At 47.9% G+C, this 12,269-nt stretch overlaps 3 protein-coding genes across 3 annotated transcripts; 2 read left to right on the top strand and 1 right to left on the bottom strand.

The window, feature by feature from the left end:
* Positions 1-1,136: 1,136 nt before the first annotated feature.
* On the top strand, positions 1,137-2,910 carry sxa2 (putative pheromone processing carboxypeptidase (Sxa2); the record flags this gene model as incomplete). The annotated part of the gene is made up of 4 exons (XM_056891978.1): positions 1,137-1,335; positions 1,389-1,671; positions 1,738-1,964; positions 2,021-2,910. The coding sequence occupies 4 exons, from the start codon at positions 1,137-1,139 to the stop codon at positions 2,908-2,910; spliced, it is 1,599 nt and encodes a 532-aa protein (XP_056756973.1).
* Positions 2,911-5,943: 3,033 nt separating this feature from the next.
* On the top strand, positions 5,944-7,837 carry N7537_000919 (uncharacterized protein; the record flags this gene model as incomplete). The annotated part of the gene is made up of 4 exons (XM_056891977.1): positions 5,944-6,199; positions 6,282-6,394; positions 6,447-6,664; positions 6,721-7,837. The coding sequence occupies 4 exons, from the start codon at positions 5,944-5,946 to the stop codon at positions 7,835-7,837; spliced, it is 1,704 nt and encodes a 567-aa protein (XP_056756972.1).
* A 983-nt stretch (positions 7,838-8,820) lies between these two features.
* On the bottom strand, positions 8,821-11,020 carry N7537_000918 (serine/threonine-protein kinase; the record flags this gene model as incomplete). Its single annotated transcript, XM_056891976.1, has 4 exons — positions 8,821-9,970; positions 10,025-10,269; positions 10,436-10,483; positions 10,601-11,020. 4 exons carry the CDS (start codon positions 11,018-11,020, stop codon positions 8,821-8,823), a joined length of 1,863 nt encoding a protein of 620 aa, XP_056756971.1.
* Between the last annotated feature and the right edge of the window lie 1,249 nt (positions 11,021-12,269).

Below are 12,269 nucleotides of genomic sequence, written 5' to 3'. Positions count from 1 at the left end.
TGTCTAATATTTTTAAAGAAATCCAACCGTAGAAGTTTTGGTGTGGGATCTGTCTACAACATAGGTGATTTTGTCGAGTAGTTTCAAAAAGAATAGTTGCCTCGGCTTATGAGACATTAAAATGCCCCCTCTTCCATCGAATTGGGCTTGTGGTTTAGTGGTATAATACTCCCTTAGCATGGGAGTGGTCCGGGGTTCGATTCCCCGCGAGTCCATTTTTTTTTGTTTATCTATGTTAGACCATGTCAAATAAAAATAATTACATGGGGCTAGCGTGGTGCATTTTGAGGTGAGCTGCTGACTTAGCTGCTCCCGCGCTTTGCTCAGGTCGTGCTCAGTAACCAAGTGGATCGGGCTACTCAGGTCACGCTCAGTGAACAAGCCTGGTGATTATATAATACTCAGGGACGTGCTCAGTTGTACTCAGTGAGCAAAAAGCGGCAAGGACTGAGCACTAAGACGGAAATGGGTACCTCAGAACAAGACGATCGTTGTGCCTATGTAGTACTCTGTACCTGGGCCGAAGCCTAGCAGGGATAAGAAGCATGCCAGACCAATTGCGAATTGCGAGGTACCCCCGCTTCTCTCAGACGGAGTTTGTTATCCCAAAGTGACAGATAACTGTCGATCTCACCGGAATCCGTCGCTCATCCGGTCCCAATGATAGATGTGCACAAAGGGGTCGACTTCTTACACCAACTATTTATGATATTATTTCTTATAAATATCCAACACCGCGGATAAAACTATCGGGATACCCCTCGATTAGGGAACGAAGGAAGTAGCAACAAGATTCACAGGCGATCTTTTCTTTTTCCGGGGTCGACCCCGGGATGGCCGAAGAAGCCGATATCAGTGGAGACCTGCTCTCGAACAAGGGATTCGAGGGTTGCGCCCAGGTGGCGCAGAAGAAGCATCCTCAGGCCTGAAGCTAAGGATTTCTTCCAATCACCCACTTGGAATCAACCCAATATGGTAAGGCGACCTTTTATTAATTTAAATGGGCCTTCCGAGTGCATGATCAGAGGCTACTGGTAGGCCGTTTCGGTGGGGATAGTATATAGCTGCATCCCCTCCCCGAGAATAATAAGTAGACTTATTCTATCTCCCTCCTGGCCCACCCATACCAATCCAGGATGTTACTCAAATCACTCCTGACATCTGCTATCCTAGCCCTTTCGCTGGGATCAGATCTTGCGGCTGCTTCCAAACATGGACGCTTTGCAGAGATAGCTCGTGCGCCACAGGAGAAGGCCAAACGAGTGGTTGAGGCCCGTAACCACAACCCTAAGAAATCGGACAAGGATTACCGTTTCTTGAACAAGAAGACCAAGCGTGAGTGTCCTGTTATATCATTGTCAGCAGCAAGAATCCTAATAGACTCATAGAGTACCTGGTGGACTCCCTGCCGGATGTTGCATTTGATATCGGCGAGATGTATTCTGGTCTGGTACCAATTGATATGGACAATAGCTCCAGGTCGCTCTTCTTCATCTTCCAGCCTACCATCAACGAGCCTGTAGACGAAGTAACCATCTGGCTCAACGGTGGCCCTGGATGCAGTTCGATGGAGAGTTTCTTGCAAGAGACTGGTCGCTTCATCTGGCAACCTGGTACTTTTGCCCCGGTGGAGAACCCTTATGCTTGGGTCAACCTTACCAATGTGCTGTGGTAAGTAGTTATCATGCTCACGAACCTCAAAAAAAAAAAAAAAAAACAAACGTTAACATCTCGCAGGGTCGACCAGCCTATTGGAACAGGTTACTCCGTCGGCACACCAACTGCTACTTCACAAGAGGAGACCGCACAGGACTTTGTCAAGTTCTTCAAGAACTTCCAGAAGATCTTTGGAATCAAGAACTTCAAAATCTATGTCACTGGTGAGAGTTATGCTGGACGTTATGTACCTTACATCTCAGCTGCGATGCTCGATGAAAAAGACAAGGAGTATTTCGATCTAGATGGTGAGTTATCACAAATATTCAGAAGGCCGCGATGCAAATTCTGACTATTTACCAAGGTGCGCTGGCATACGACCCCTGCATTGGACAGTTCGACACCATTCAGGAAGAACTGCCCGTTGTGCCTTTTGTTCACGAAAATGCGAACTTATTCAGCTTCAACGAATCATTCATGGCGGAGCTCGACAGAAAGCACAAATCCTGCGGATACGAGGCATTCATCGACAAGTACCTCACTTTCCCGCCACCTGGAGTTCAGCCACCCTTGTTAGGCAGCAGCTTAGACAACGACTGTGATCTGTTTGGCCTCGTCAATAATGAAATACTCCACATCAACCCATGCTTCGACGTCTACGAGATCAACCAGATGTGCCCGCTCCTCTGGGACGTCCTCGCCTTCCCCACCTCGCTCGACTACAAAGCAGCTGGAGCAAGCGTCTATTTCGATCGCACAGATGTCAAGCACGCGTTGCACGCACCCAATGGCACCTGGAGCGGGTGTTCCCCAGAGCCCGTGTATGTCGGTGGCAACTCCGGCCCGGAGCAAGAAGGCGATATTTCAGCGAATCCGATCGAGCATGTCTTGCCGCAGGTTATCGAGGCTACTAACCGCGTTCTCATTGCAAACGGTGACTTTGATATGGTTATCCTCACCAACGGCACGCTCTTGGCCATCCAAAATATGACCTGGAACGGCAATCTCGGTTTCCAGGACAAGCCACACACCCCCATCGATATCAAGATTCCGGATCTGATGTACGCCAATGTCTTTGCTGAGAATGGCCAACCCGGTGTCGATGGCCCTCAGGGCGTCATGGGTGTTCAGCACTATGAGCGTGGCCTGATGTGGGCTCAGAGTTTCCAGTCCGGTCACATGCAACCGCAGTACCAGCCTCGCGTGGCTTATCGTCACCTTGAATGGCTGCTCAGACGCACCGAGGAACTCTAGTGCCTTACCAGAAGACCTTACATATGGTCATTCGGCGATAATTTTACGGGGTGAGTGAATGAATCTTGCTAACGGCGGATTGATGTATGTCTTTCTGTTTGCCGAGCGAAATGGTGGTGTTTGGGTGCAGCGAGAGAGGCGCCATATGATCAGGTCGACTGTCACGAACGCCCAACATTGTCCCTTACATTATGTATAGAATAAAGTATTGGCAGGCCTAGGATCTGCTTCATATGTCAGTCTTGTACACGATATAACGCAATTAATGGACTTTTGTTTATTTTAATCGCGTCCAAGCTTAGTGCAAAGCACCGGTAATCTCTTGCAGCGCTCGACAACGTATGTTGTACTACGTATGGCTCAGAGAAATCGCGCACAACCCCCTGGCTAGTGTATATATCGGAAGCTGGTAACGGGTGGTGTGCTCCAGCAGTGTGGAGCTCGATAATTGTTCAGAGTCCCAGTCAATCACAGTCAAGTGTAATTACACTACGGGTTGCCGATTCGCAATATTAAAAGGGATAAACCATGTGCGATGTACAAAGTATGTATGTTGTACAGCATACGTGCTCCTCAACCCATGCTCCCACGAGTGAGTACCTTGGTCGAGCAATTCATATTCAGAGGTAACAATTGCTGCAACTACATGCGCTGTAAAAATAAGATAATCGAGAACTTTGATACCGAAGCAGACCGTCGTGGGCTAGTCTAATCCAAAGGATTACAACATGAGTACTCCGCAGAGGTAAAAATTGTCAGTGGAGTTTATTGTTCTTGGACTTTCCAGCCTGAAAGGAAACAAATAACCGGTTGAGATTGTCATAAAAAGTACCATGGCCGAGAGCCACCCATTCTCCACAGTGTAGAGTCTCCCAAGTTGAGAACATGAGCATTTGCCGACAAGCAAATAATGTGGGTTAGACGGTGACTGTATGGCAGCAGAACATCGGGCTAGCCCCAAAATGGTAAGTGGGAGTAATTTATCCGGGAAAATGCGTGCTTGGAACCCTTGGAAGGGTACACGAGGTTACAGAAAGTTACCGGTGTATTTGAAGGCTCTGATTGGCTGAGAGCAAAGACGAATTCCCCCTGGTCTGAATGCGGCATGGATGTGTCTCCGCCAAGACTCATGGGCTTCAACGTCGGTGAGTTCAATTCTTTTTTTTCTCTTGTTCTATAATTTTGTAGCGTTGGTTTTGATATTTGTGATAATCCTTACTTGGTTTTATTTTGAAGTGAAAACAACAACGTGTCGAATATCTCGGGAAAGGAGAAAGAAGCGAGAAGAACAAAGTAGAGGGGTGACGTTTGAGTAGAACACGCATGCGGTTTCTTGATCTCATTACTTTGCCCCAAAAAAGAGTAGTGAGAGGGTAAAGTGGTCTCACTGCAAAAATTTTCCTGGTGGATCATGGAGGGTCTCCGCTCAGGTCCAGAGTCAATTCGTTCATTATTTCAACCCTTTCCGATATATGAATATGTTTCTACAAAAGTTGTATGTTGTACATGAAGTGTCGATGATTATACGGGCCCGTCTGAGTTGTGCATACGGAATGGCCATAAAGGTAGATCAGGCAAGGACCCTTGAGGCTGAATAGTGTATGTCGAATTTGCCTTGGTGGCGTTCAACCGATCCAAAGAACATCGGACCGTGCTACACGTAAAAGTGGCCGACGTCAGCCACTTGCCGGTCTTTAGGGATTCTTTTTTAAGCTATTCCCTGTGCGGTTGTGAATTATTAACCAACGTCAACAATTTTATTAATATAATACGCCTATGTGTACTCTGTACGGGGTACGGGATTGTGGAACCTCTTTTCTTTTTCCCGCACGGGACCGCCCCTTAGGTTCTGCCCGCACTGCCAGTCATGAAAGACTGTCCGAACTACAAATGTACTAATAGTGAGATGTCAAATATGAAGATATGATTAACTACAGCTATAGAGAGACAGCAAGAAACGAAGTGGAGATAGGTAATATATAGTCAACATTGGAAGTATTTAGATCAGAGAAATCCTTACCAGTAGTGCATCTATAGACGGTAGGTAGTAAAGCGGTATCTAACCGAAAACATATCAAGTCCAAGTGCCAAGTATTGTTGCCTTGATTGCTCGCCGAGGGGAATATGTTTAGATGTATGTTGTACGGAGTACTCCGTAAAGAACCCGACCCCAGTCCCGAGGCCGAGCCAGTCCTTTTTCTAGTATTCAGATTACAGACCATAGCACAATACTATCACACCTTTTCTTGTAGTCCCGCTTTTCGGCTTCGGCCAATGATGAAATCTTGTACCCAGGTACTACAGAACCCATTTGGTAATATTAAAAAAAACGAGAAAAAAAAAAAGAAAAGAAAAGAAACAGGAAGTGATATTGCCCATCATTGGGATACTCCCAATATTATATAGCAACTCCAGAATCCCACTTCATTTTCCTTTTTCTCTTCTTTCCTCTTCTGTCAATTCCCCAAATTTTTCCTCGCCTCTCAAACCATCTTGGATAAGGTATAGCTAGCCCCAGCTTGCCTTGCTTCATTATATCTTGCTAGAGCTCCGTCTCTTAGCTTTATCTTATATCCCTGTGGCAGAACTTCTGGTTTACGCTCTTGGAACATTTCTTATTATCTATCACCACCTTGTGAAAAGAAATCAATTTCAACAAAGACAAAGCACGAGGTACTTCGGATCCGCTCTTTAGTAGCAATCTTGCATCACCCTCGCGACAACGATCTCATCGACAGCGATTGCGAAAAATCCGGCATCGATAGCAACAAGCCCATCTGCAAGCCTCGACAGCAGTATATATCGACCATTGTCCTTGCGCCACTTCCGGCCCACAGCGAATTGCCCCCGGATTCACGATCTATGACCCCATTGCAGCTCCACCACACCTGTAGATCCACCGTCGGCCTCTCACAGCATCCCCAGCGATACTTGAACGGAATAGAACGTGCGAAAAGCGACATCCTTGACAGACAGCAGCAAATCCCAGGCAGTTGAAAAATATATTCCAAAGCGCCAAATAAAACCGCCATTATGGGTCTCGAAAAATTTAACCCCTTCAAAAGGGATAGTCCGAACTTCCCCGACGTTGTCATCCCACTCGCCGATGGACCTGCTCACTTCCTCTCGGAAAAGACAGACAAGGAGACCAGCCCGAGCTTGGATGGCGCATCTTCCTCGGAGAACGGTGCTGCTGGCCCCAAGGATTCAACTCGTCTGACCCTCGAAGCTCTTCGTGCAGAGATTGAAGCTGATGTCTCCACTTCTACCCATGACTCTGCCTATGACCGTATGTTTTGCCTGGATTTTCTCACTGGTCCCTGCGTGGAAGCTTCATGTAATTGGATTTTTGATCTAACTCGACGACACAGGCAAGGCAAAGGTGATCAACAGAGCCCTGCAAGATATTGGCATGGGCCGGTATCAATGGGAACTGTTCTTCCTTTGTGGTTTTGGTTGGACAGCAGACAACCTTTGGCTCCAGGTAGGACATCAAAACTAAATGGATCACACAGACCAAATCTAACCATGTATAGGGAGTTGCCCTGACGCTGACTCCTATCTCCTACGAATTTGGACTCTCCGATACGTGGGTGCGTTTTACCACCTGTTCTCTATTCTTGGGTCTATGTATTGGTGCCTCATTCTGGGGTATCGCCTCTGATATTGCTGGTCGTCGTCTTGCTTTCAACGCCACTCTGCTCATAGCTGGTACATTTGGTCTGGCTGCTGGTGGTGGCCCCACTTGGATTGGGTAAGTTTTCATAAAAAAAAAACGAGATTTGTATCATTCGCTAATAATGAATGCAGAACATGTGCTCTGTTCGCTTGCTTGGGTCTTGGTGTGGGTGGTAACCTGCCAGTCGATGGTGCCCTTTTCCTGGAGTTCCTTCCCTTTGTCTCCGGCAACATGTTGACCATGTTGAGTATCTGGTGGCCCATCGGCCAGCTAATCGGCAGTCTGCTTGCATGGGCTTTCATCCCCAACTTCAGCTGCAGTGGCCATGAAGGTTGCACCAAGGAGAACAACATGGGCTGGCGCTACCTGGTCCTCACCCTGGGTGCCATCACTTTTGTCATGTTCATTCTGCGTTTCTTCTTCTTCCACTTGTACGAGTCACCCAAGTTCCTGCTTTCCCGTGGCCGCCAGGAAGAAGCTGTTGCCTCCATTCATGGCATTGCCCACAAGAACGGCACTAAGACCTGGTTGACCAGCGAGATCCTCAACGAAATCGGTGGTCATGTCGAGGTGCACGAAAAGGAGACAGGGCTCACCTACTCTCAAATCCTGGGCCGTTTATTCTCCAAATTCTCAATGGAGCGCATTGCACCCCTGTTCGCCAACAAGCGTATGGGCTATAATACCGCTCTTCTCTGGTTCTGCTGGGCTACCATCGGCATGGGATACCCTCTCTTCAACGCCTTCTTGCCGCAGTACCTCTCCCAGTCCGGTGGTGTGGCCAACTCGAACTACATCACCTACCGCAATTACGCCATCACCTCCATCGTTGGTCTCCCTGGCTCCCTCTTGGCTTGCAAGACAGTTGAGATGAAGTACATTGGTCGTAAGGGCACAATGGCCGTCTCCACCCTGATCACCGGTGTGTTGCTGTTCTGCTTCACCGCATCCACGAACTCCGACATCCAGCTCCTGTGCAGCTGTCTCGAGGCTTTCTTCCAGAACATCATGTACGGTGTCCTGTTCGCTTATACCCCGGAGACCTTCCCCGCCCCCAACCGCGGTACTGGCACTGGTATCTCCAGCTGCTTGAACCGTATCACTGGTCTCTGTGCTCCCCTTGTCGCTATCTACGCTGGTAGCGCGAACCCCAACTCGCCCATCTATGCGTCCGGCGCGTTGATTCTGGCTTCCTTTGTGGCTATGTGTCTCCTACCCATCGAGACTCGGGGCAGGCAGACTCTTTAAGCAATGTGTTGAGTCACTTGTTTTAGTTTGCCAAAACCGTCTTGCACACTGTCGATTCTTACACAGCTTTCTGCTTGTGTTGGAAAGTGCATGATGAGAACACGACCAAAAAAAAGACAGCACATCCATATCTTACCGATTCGTCCCTGCCATTGCGATCTGAATGATGCGATCAGTGGATTGACACGTGAATATATGGACCGGATAGAGTGTTGTCGTCATATATCATAATTCAGTGACCATTCCCAGGTGGCCTCTGAACTTGAACATACATTAGATACCAATCAAGATACCAAGTTCGTGTTTTTTTCCTCTTAATTCTGAGTTATGTCAATGGAGATTTCGATGTTGTATGTCTTTTCCAATAACATGTGTTACACATGTCTTGTGAATTGCATCATGTGCTTGATATAAGAAGTTACTACCAGTCTAGTCTACATATATATGGAAAATAGCCGGCTCAGGCTACAAGAGAACACACCCTAATAGACTGGCGACCGGGAATGAGATCGCTGCATCAGCACCAAAAGATAGGACCAATTGGAGACTGCTACTAGAAGAAAGATTTATGAAAGATGTGAAATCTCCCAAGGTTCCAACCTCGGAATGTTGAAAAATATGCTTAGCGAATCCTTAACAACTATGAATGGACGTAATCCCTATGATAACAACAGCAAAAAGGAAAGAAAAGACCAGGAAGAACTCCATTCCAATCCAAGCAAGCTCCCCGATAAGTCAAGAGAAAGCGAAAAAGAAAACCCACTTCACCCATTTTCCAATCGTGACTATGTAGCTTGTAGGTTCCTCGCCGGGACCGATCCGATAACGTGTAGAGAGCTTGAAAAAAAAAAAAAAAAGAACAAGAATAATGGCCTTTAAAAGAGGAGAAAAAAAAAACTCGGTGAAAATATCGCTCATCAACAAAGTGCAAAGAAGTTATGAAGACATCACATCATGACCCTGATGGAAGAAATATATCCTGTCTATGCCACTGGTTGATTACGACGGCCACGCTTCTCAAGCAATGTGGATCCGCTCAGAGTAAGCTCAAACGGCTGCTGATGCTTGCGAATAGAGTTCTTTGCAGCATTAGCGACATTGGCATCATGCATCCCGTAGCCCTGTTTGGGCTTTGACTGATTGGGGGGTTGTCGCGCCTGTGCGGCGGTGCTTTGGGTGCCAAGGTTCGTGGACCGGAGCTTGGCTTCCATTCCGGCCATATCCCCTGAGTTCTTGGCCACCTTGGCTGGTGGTTGGCCTCCGAGACGGTGGCTGTACTCGGGCTCGTCGTCATAATCTTCGTTGAGAGCACCCAGTGCTGACTGGAATCCTGCGGTGCCACTGCGGTTCGATTGGCGCGCGTTCGCGCGGCGTTTTCCTTCCTCTTCTTGTCTGTGTACCGCATAGCCGACATCAAAGACTTCACGGAGGTTGAAAGCGCCTGGAGATCGGAAGTCCATACGGCGCTCTGCTGTGACGGATGGTTGATCGACGAAGCGGGCACTGGCGGGCTGATAGGGCCCGTGTTCGGCACCGGAGGAGTCGAGTTGCTGTGGGCCGTTCTCGGAGGTCTGGAGGTAGGGTGTAGCTAGAGGGGGTGCATCGGCGGCGGCGGTAGTCTCCTCGTCGGTGCCCTGGATCCAGGGGTGTGCGAGGAACTCCTTGATGGTGAATCGTTTTTCGGGGTCCACGGTGAGGAGATGCGAGATCAGATCCTGGGCTGACTTGGAAATATCATCCCACCAGGGTGATAAAAATGTGTATTGGCCGCGTGCCACCTTCTCGGTAAGAACTTGGATGCTCTCGTCATAGAATGGAGGGAACCCGCAGAGAAGTGTATAGAGCACACAACCCATGGCCCACATGTCCACACTTTTGGAGTAACGCTCATCCTTGACGATTTCTGGGGCTGTATATCCGACGGTACCGCAAGGTGTCATCGTCTGGCTATCCCAAATCACCTTGGACAGACCGAAGTCTGCAAGCTTGATCTTGCCGATACCACCCGCACCAACTCCGGGGACGAATTCTCCCTCATCTTCTTTGTCTTCGTCCCCTGGTTGTTGAGGTTTGGGATTCTTGCTGGGAACGTGGGGAATTGGATAGAACAGGAGATTTTCGGGTTTAATGTCACTTCAAAGATGTTAGCTTCCGCAAGAGGAAATGTCTACTAACCGGGTGACAAACCGATGAACGACACCTGATGTCTCGTGTAAATATTCGATCGCTTCCGCAACTTGTCGAATGACGTGGCGGCTAAGATTTTCGCTGAAATACGTCAATCGGACAATCTGGTGGAATAATTCCCCCCCGGGGCAGAGTTCGAGGACGATGTAGTAATATTGCCTTGACTCGGAGAAATCGATCAATTTGACGACGTTGGGGTGGTCAAGATTGCGCATAATCTGTACCTCTTTGAGGATATTTGCCCGCTGTTAAAAAGACTAGAGTCAGCAATGACGAAACAAAATGCGCAGCCATGCACCAAGGCAGTAGTATGCCACAAAGTAGTGTATCGTTTCGCCTACAGACGCAGGTAACCATTGCCAAGAAGCAAGTCGAGCGCCAGGAAAGAATTGTAAAGAATTGTTTGCGCACCTCCGCCGCCTTGGGGACTTTTTTGACCGTTGGATAGTGAGGATCGTTCTACAGAACGTATTGGCCATGCTTGTAGACATATTTCAAACCACACAACCGCAAAGAAACGAAAACACAAATGCCATAGGGAAAAGAAGAAGAAAGGCACCTTGCGGTAGAACGTACCTGATTGCTATTCATTTCAAATTTGCGGACGACCTTGATGGCCACCTCGCCATATTCCGTTGTCGCATCCTTGGCACGATAGACGTTACTGAAGGCGCCATCGCCCATCTTTTCTACCAAGATCCAGCGCTCTAGACCGGGGTATTTGGGCATCTTCGATCGGTTGATGTTCTCCTCTGCCACTAGACGTTCGATTTCGACAGAGCGATCCTGCCTGACCTGAGAATCAGGTTTGTGGAGGGCATTGGCTCGGCCTTCAGGGCCAAAAGCCTCGAGAGCAGGTGAATATTGGCCTATCGGTTGGCGTTGTGGCTCTGCGTTGATGGCGGAAACGTCGGTCGTCGGCTCAGAATGAGGGGTGACAAGGCGGGCCTGCTTGCCATGCCGAATGAAATTCTTGATATTCTGTATTGTACTCATGATATCAAAGAAGAATCGTGATTCATAAACAGATATCTATGTTGTTTTTGGAGAGGAATGGAAAACAGAGAAATAAGAAAAAGAAGGATGGCGATTGAAGGGATTTTCAAGGTGTGAAAGTCAGACAAGTTGAAGAATGGATTTACCCCACTGAAGGACTTTGCAAATCACACAAGAAGAATAGAGAGAAAAACAAGACCAGAAAGCTATAGATCAAGAGTAAAAAAAAAAGAAGAGAGAGAGAAAGGAGATGATGGCGGGGGAGAGCTATGACGAAATGAGAGATCTTTCCCTGCGATGTCATCTGCCAAGGCCCGTCCACCATCATGGTTCGACCTCTCGGGACGTCATGGTACGCCACTTGATCCACTGTGGTAATGAGCAACCTATCTTATATGTGCATTTCCAATTTCTTGTGTATCTATGTTCTTTCTTTATATGACCATTTACCCTAGATCAGAGACCAGAGACCAGAGATCAGGAGCCGGAGAGCAGGGAATAGAGAGCAGACTCCCAACTGCCAACTATCAACTTGTGTAGACCATTCTCTATTTCTTGGAATATCCCTAAACTATATCACCTTATCAAGGCATTCCCTCACATAAAACGCTGGTTTGACCTGATTCCAAAAGGCTTAGAACCCTGGCTTTTGTGGGGATTGATACCGTCATCATCCGTTGCCACATGCTTGGAATTGTTGGAATTGTTGGAATTTCGGATTCACAGATTCACAGATTCACAGATTCACATTGCTTTTCCCCTATGATTATCTCTGTGTTGCCATTCTGAGACCATCCGCTAAGCTTCGAGTCTCCTATTGGTACGGAGAAGCCCAAGATGAAGATGCGGACCTCTCGACCCTTCCTGGAATGCTTAACCGCCTACAAGGGCAAGCATACCAACCTTGGAAGTGGGAAGTGCACGTATAAGTATGAGATGGGGCCTTGCGTATATACAACATGGAATCCATAGATAGACAGATTTAATCAAGCCGATCCACGTGGCCATGTAGATTAAGTCATAAGAGAAACTGCTGAATGAGTCCAACAAGGTACATACATCGTAACCCTGGCGGTGCCTTGGGGCCCCGGGCTTAATGCCGTGCGTAGTAACTACATATGTATCCAGAAATTCCCGAAGTCAGCCCTCTAGGGCTAGCACTGAACTTTCTCTCTTGCGAACATCAATCCCGCCCATGGAGTCTAACCTACTCAATATGAAGATATTAGTGCGATGTCCCTCCCTCCCC

This window comes from Penicillium hordei (assembly GCF_028827395.1).
Source record: "Penicillium hordei strain IBT 12815 chromosome Unknown utg000001l_segment0_segment0, whole genome shotgun sequence".
Lineage (NCBI taxonomy): Eukaryota > Fungi > Ascomycota > Eurotiomycetes > Eurotiales > Aspergillaceae > Penicillium > Penicillium hordei.
Note: the sequence above shows the minus strand (reverse complement) of the source record. Positions and strands in the feature narration are given on the sequence as shown.